Source organism: Coenobita brevimanus, chromosome 91 (genome assembly GCF_032717465.1).
Source record: "Coenobita brevimanus isolate Jiangsu-jjx chromosome 91, ASM3271746v2, whole genome shotgun sequence".
Lineage (NCBI taxonomy): Eukaryota > Metazoa > Arthropoda > Malacostraca > Decapoda > Coenobitidae > Coenobita > Coenobita brevimanus.
This window is the reverse complement of record NC_137044.1, coordinates 23,946,570-23,953,041: the sequence shown is the minus strand read 5'-3', so window position 1 is coordinate 23,953,041 and position 6,472 is coordinate 23,946,570. Positions and strand designations below refer to the sequence as shown.

The window sequence follows — 6,472 nt, the reverse complement described above, 5'->3', positions numbered from 1 at the left end:
CATGTTTTGGGGGGAAGAGTAACTTTTCAGTAGATTTCTAGCCCATGGTTCTTTTTTTTCCATAAACAAATAAAATAATTTTGGGGAAGAGTAGGAGCGCCTGTAAAAAAAAAAAAAAAAAAAAAAAGTGTGTGCAGGGAAGGTCAATGATTTTTGTTGCCTTGAGACAGTGGACAATTGGGATCTCTTGAGGCCAACCACAGATATTGCTGCCCTACCCCCTTCACCCTTCTTTTTCTCTCCTTCTCTCTCTCTCCGTTCGTTTCTCCTCCTCCCTTCTCCCTCCTCCCTTGCTGCAGCCCCTCCCCCCCCACTCACACACACTCTTTTTCCTCTTTCCTTCTCTCCCTCTCAGTTTCTCGCTCTCCCTCTCTTCTCTTCTCATCTTTGTCACAGCCGACCCTCTCCTTGCTTTCACCCTCTCCTCTTCTCTCTTTTTTTCTTTTTCTCTCTCTCACTCTCCGTTTCTCTCTCATTCCCTCGTTTCTTTCCTCCTATCCTCTCCACCTCACACCATCCCATTTACTCTCTCTCTCTCTCTCTCTCTCTCTCTCTCTCTCTCTCTGTTTCCCTCTCCTTCCCTCTTCTCTTTCCTCCTTTTCTCTCCACCTCACACCATCCCACCTGTTCTCTCACCTTCCTCTTCCTCTCCTCTCCTTCTTCCCTCTCCTCTCCTTCTTCCCTCTCCTCCCCTCTCCTCCTCACCTCCACTGTCCTCTAATATCCTTACCTCTTTCCTTTTCCCTCTTCTTCTCTCCTCTTCTCTCCTCTCCTCTCCCCTCCTCTTTATCCTCCTCATCACTCCACTCCTGTTCTCTCCTCTCTCCTCTTTCCTCCATTTCCCCTGAACATGCACTGCATTTTCCACGCTGCAAGGCTTGGTGGATGAGTTTGGGAGAGTGTGTAAGAAACGGAATCTAAAGGTGAATGTAGGGAAGAGTAAAGTGATGGTCTTTGAGAGAGGTGAAGTCAGTGAATGTACAGTGAGGTTGGATGGTGAGGAAATGGAAAATGTGAGTACGTTTAAGTACTTGGGTAGTGTGATGAGTAAGGATGGAGGTTTGGAGGGCGAAGTGCTTAAAAGGGTACAGCAAGGAAGAAAGGTTGTTGGTTCCTTGAGAGCAGTGATAAGAAACAGGGAAGTGAGTATGGAAGTAAAAAGTTACTACATGACAGTATTGTAATACTAACTCTAACGTATGGAAGTGAAGCTTGGACGTTGTTGAAAGGACACAAGTCAAGAGTGAGAGCAGTGGAAATGAGTTATTTAAGAGGAGCCTGTGGAGTCACACGGAGAGACAGGCTGACAAATGAGGATATAAAGGAGCGTTGTGGTGTGGATGTGGATGTGATAGGAAGAGTTAGAAGGAACACACTGAGGTGGTTTTGCCATGTGGAGAGGATGGAGGGTGAGAGACTGACGAGGAGAGTGTATGTGAGTAAGGTGGAGGGGGGAGAGGGAGGGGGAGGCCGAGGATGAGATGAAGGAATGGAGTGGAGAGGTATATGAGAGAGGGGGGTGTGAGTTGGGAGCAGGGCAGTGAAATGGTGGGGGACAGGGTGACGTGGAGGCGATTTGTTTGTGGCCCCCCCGGACGGGATTGAGGCGTCTGGCAATAGATAGACAGGTAGTCTACAGACGCCCCGTTAACTCAACGTACCCGTACATAATGTCATGCCGTAGTTATTTATTTATTCAGTTTTTCATTTTACTTTGTTACTTTCTCCCTCAAGTTATTCATACTGGTAGCTTAGAGATAAAGTATTATAGAATGTAACTTTTCCTTTTCAGTCTTTCCTATGAAATTTCCATGGCAGTTTTTCCATGCTGCATGGTGGTCTTTCTCACATTTTCTTACCAGTTTTAACTGGAGGGTTTGGAGGTGGGTGGGAGCCTTCTTGCTTTACTGTCCTTATCCTTCAGCATGTACAGTAGAGTTAGATCTCGTAATCATAGTCTACTCTGTAACAAACAGCCTCGAAAGGACCATAAGGTCTGTTGCTGTTTGCATTCCTTTGTACTCCTTTGTATTCCCTCCTCTCACCTCCTTTTACTTTGCTTTTCGCTCCTTTCATCTCGTCATTTTCTTCCTCTTTGCTCCTTTCCTCCTCCTCCTCCTCCTCTTCCTCCTCCTCCTCCTCCTCCTCCCCTCTCTCTTCTCCCCACACCTCTCCTCTCGCTTTCTTCTCGCCTCCCTCTATCTGTCTCTTTTTTTATCTGTTTGGCGGTCTGTTGATCTATGTATCTATCTGTCAATCTATCTATCTATATATTATACATATACAGTATATATATATATATATATATATATATATATATATATATATATATATATATCAGTCAATCCATCTGTAGATCGTTCTATCTGTCTATCAGTCTATCCATCTATCTTTATCTATCAGTCCATCTGTATCTGTTTGTTGCCAATGTATCTATCTACCTACCCATCTGACTATCTGCAGCTATCTATCTATCTGTCTACTGTCTATCTATCTATCCATCTACCCATCTATCTATCTATCTACCTATCTATCTTTCTATCCATCTATCCATTTATCTATCTATCTATCTATCTGTCTACTATCTATCTATCTTTCTATCCATCTATCTATATATCTATCTATCTATCTATCTGTCCTCGCCTCACCCTGCCCTTCCCTTTTCTCCAAGACTCTTACAAGAAAATGTTGATTTATATCTTGTCTGTCTATCTTCTGTCTATCCATCCAACCACCCATCCATCTATATCTATCGAAGTATCTGTCTATCTATCTATCTCTGTCTCTGTTTATCTATCTGTCTATCTCAGTTAACCTATCTGTCGATCTATCTATCTATCTTTATCTATCTGTCTATCTATGTATCTCTATCTCTCTGTCTGTCTTTATCTGTGTTTGTCTATCTGTCTTTCTATCTGTCTGTCAATCTGTCTGTCTGTTAACCTATCTGTCGATCTATCTGTCTATCTATCTATATATCTCTCCGTCTGTCTGTCTATCAATCTATCTACCTGTCTGTCTGTCTTTATGTGTGTTTGTCTATCTGTCTTTCTATCTGTCTGTCAATCTTTCTGTCGATCTATCTATCTATCCAAGTATCTATCTATTTATCTATCTATCCTTCTTACAAGAAACTTGATTTATGAACTCTCGTCTTGTCAGTCTATCTATCTATCTATCTATCTCTATCTTTATCTGTGTTTGCCTATCTGTCTTTCTATCTGTCTGTCTGCCAATCTATATGTTTTTCAGTATGTCTATCTATCTATATAACTATCTATTTATCTATCTATCTATCTATCCCTCCATCTCTCTATCTCTATCCTTCTTACAAGAAATCTAATTTATGAACTCTCCTCTTTTGTCTGTCTGTCTGTCTGTCTATATCTGTGTTTGTCTTTCTCTCCTTCTATCTGTCAATCTATCTGCTGATCTCAATATCTATCCATCTATCTCTCCATCTATCTATTTATTTGTCGAAATATCTATCTGTCTATCTATCTGTGTCTAACTATTTGTCTATCTGTCTATCTGCCTGTCTGTCAACCTATCTATTTATTTATCTATCTGTCTATCTATCTATCTATCTATCTATCTGTCTTTATTGGTCTTTTTCTGTCTGCCTTTCTATCTGTCTGTCTGTCAACCTATCTGTCGTTCTATCCTTCTATCTTTATGTCTATCTATATATCTGTCTTTTTCTGTGTTTGTCCATATGTCTCTTTCTGTCTGTCTGTCAATCGATCAATCTGTCTATCTATCTGTATATCTATCTATCCCTGTCCTTCTCACAAGAAACTGAACTCTCTCGTCCTGACAAAGCTGAAAGAATTGTCTTGGTTTATGTGCACGAGAAGGTGGATAGAAGGTGAATGGATCGATGGATAGATAGGCGGATAGATAGAAAGATAGACTGATGGACTGACTGACATAGATAAGTTGATAGATGTTCAGATAGATTCATTCATACATTCAGTAATTCATTATAGTTAGTCAGATAAATAGATAGACAGGTAGGTAGGTAGATAGATAAGTAGACAGACTAACAGATAGATAATTAGACAGATCAGTAGATAGATAAATAAACGGATGGATGGACATATCGTTAGGGACAGGCAGATAGACCTGCGGAGGGAGGCAGACAGTAAAACAGAGAAATAGAAAAACGAGAGAAAAAGAGAAGACATTTAAGGGTAAACTCACCTACAACCGTATATCCCCTGTTTGCATACTGGCTCCAATGAGGGGCGGTGAACGGGTGTGCAGGCAGGTCTCCAGGCTCCTGTAGGTCTTCTAAGAGAGGTTCTGGGTCAGTAGGTGGGCTGTCACATCTCCAGTACTTCTTCTTGCACTGTCCATATCCTCGCTCTGCCGTTGATTGTGGGTCGATTCAGGGTTGATTAAAGGACGATTGAGAGGGCTGATTAGGGGTTGATTCGGGGCTGTTTGGGGGTTGTTTAGGGGTTGATTGGGGGCTGCTTGAGGGTTGATCAAAGCCCAGACTGATGCCTGGTGTGGGTGTAGAGGTGATGTCTCGTGGGTGCACGTGGAGTCGAGTTTGGGAATTGCTTGTGTGTGGCGATTGACTTTGAGTTTGTCGAAGTGCCTGGGCCTGGTAAGTGGGTTCTTTGAGTGCCTGAGGGTAAGAATCTTACGCCTGAAGTGCTTGGGGTTGAGAATTAAGTGGTTGATGTGACTGAAGTTGAGAATTGGATCGGTGGTGAAAACTGAATGGGTTTAGAAGTCCTTGGTTTTGAAAAGTGGATGTGTGGAATGATTCTTCTGAATTCAAAGGCCCATGTGGCTCAGAATTGGATGTGTTCTGAGAATCTGAAGGTGTCTGAGGGTGCAAATTAGATGTGTAGTGGAAATTAACCTTGTCTAGAGACCCCTGGGCCTGAGAATTGGATGACAAGTGAGGATTTGCCAAATTTCGAGGTCCCCGAGTTTTAAACTTGCCCTAGCTATAAAAGCCTTGTTGGACGTGAGAATAAGGTGCATGCTGAGGATTTTCCAGTCCTTGTGGGTGAGACTTGGGCTGCTGGTGAGACTCAAGAACTCCCTGTGGTTGAAAATTAGATCCTTGTTGAGAATCATGAGCTGGAACGTAAGATCTGGCAAGGATTCTGGGTTTGGAGGCTATATCGTTGCTGATAATTTTGGGCAGCTTGGCCATAATAGTTCTGTGTTTGGCGAGAATCTTGAAATCCTTGGGCGTGGAAACTAGACGACTGGGCTTGAACAATTGACGTCATATTTAAGAGACTAAGAAGGGTCTGAGGTCTGGGTAGATCTGACGAGAAGCGGTCTACCTCAGGGGCAAATATAGTCCGTCTTGGGTCCAGCTGGTCGGCGATGAAGGAGAGGCAGAAGAATATGGTGACTATGCCGCTGACCAGGCTGCACAGACGGCGATTAGGAGGCATGGTGAGTGAAGACCTTACATGCCATCGCCTGGGAATGCCACCCGGCCCTGGGGGAGGCGGAGAAGAGCCAGGTTAAGACATTGGGAAATATTGGCTCAAAGTACTTTACAGTGTATATGACTTCCTACAGCTCATTAAAACATTTGTCCCTGTCCTCTGCACCCTACGTGATACCTCTTGTTGGTGGAAAGAAACATGATGATGAACTCTGAATGCCCTCCTATCATAAATACTGTTTTATTTCTGTGCTTTATTCAGCTCTTGTTTCTGCACTTTTCCATCCCAACATCTTAACCATTCCAGAATAATTTTTTTTTCTAGATTTTGATCTTTTATGGAAGGCAGCTATCGAATACAAGTTAGTTATATTACAAAACTACTTTTAACTGCGTCATAATGGTTACCACGATTACTGATACAGTAAACGTAAAATGCATACTTGAAATGGGGCAATACAATTCCGTAGAGTTTTATATATTCCGGGAAGAAGTCTGAGTGCTAGAGAATGTTATCAGGCTGTAACTCGCGTACTGCAACTGTAATGCTGCTCTAGGTAATAACAAGGCACTTCCCCGGTTGTTAATAAGCACTTTGGTGCGTAATACGCTCGTATACACCGTTTTGTTGTGGAATTATGACTGATGAAGAAAGAGAGAGAGTGGAAAAAGAGCAAAACGATATTTTTGCGACGTGATTTTGCGACTCCTAGGAAGGTTATCTGTGTGAATTGCTTTGCACAAAAATAGCGAAGGTTGTATTTAGTCAGTATGCATACAGCTGGGTGTCACGAGCAGTAGTGTGTTCTTGCCTCAGTACCAGGGTTATTCAAGGAGTAGGGTTGGATTATGAAAGTCAGATTGATAGAAGTGCCATACATTTTATTTTAGCTTCATTTTTTCCTGTATATAAATACTTACACATAGAACGAAGCGAAAAATTCATGTATAATTTGCTATTACATTTTCCACTAAGCAAATGCATAGAAAGAAAAATTGTAAAATTTTTTGTTTTATGTTTGTACCGGTATTTGTTTATTTGCATTCTTC

General features: G+C 42.0%; 1 protein-coding gene across 1 annotated transcript in view; it reads right to left on the bottom strand.

The window, feature by feature from the left end:
* LOC145411912 (heparan sulfate glucosamine 3-O-sulfotransferase 3B1-like) overlaps positions 1-5,001 on the bottom strand; it is an 88,426-nt gene extending 83,425 nt beyond the window's left edge. The window contains exons 1-3 of the mRNA XM_080281882.1: positions 4,956-5,001; positions 4,200-4,368; positions 803-809 (exon numbers count right to left, since the gene is read on the bottom strand). Coding sequence (XP_080138008.1) covers positions 803-809; positions 4,200-4,368; positions 4,956-5,001 — 222 coding nt within the window. The remainder of the gene's footprint in view (positions 1-802; positions 810-4,199; positions 4,369-4,955) is intronic.
* Between the last annotated feature and the right edge of the window lie 1,471 nt (positions 5,002-6,472).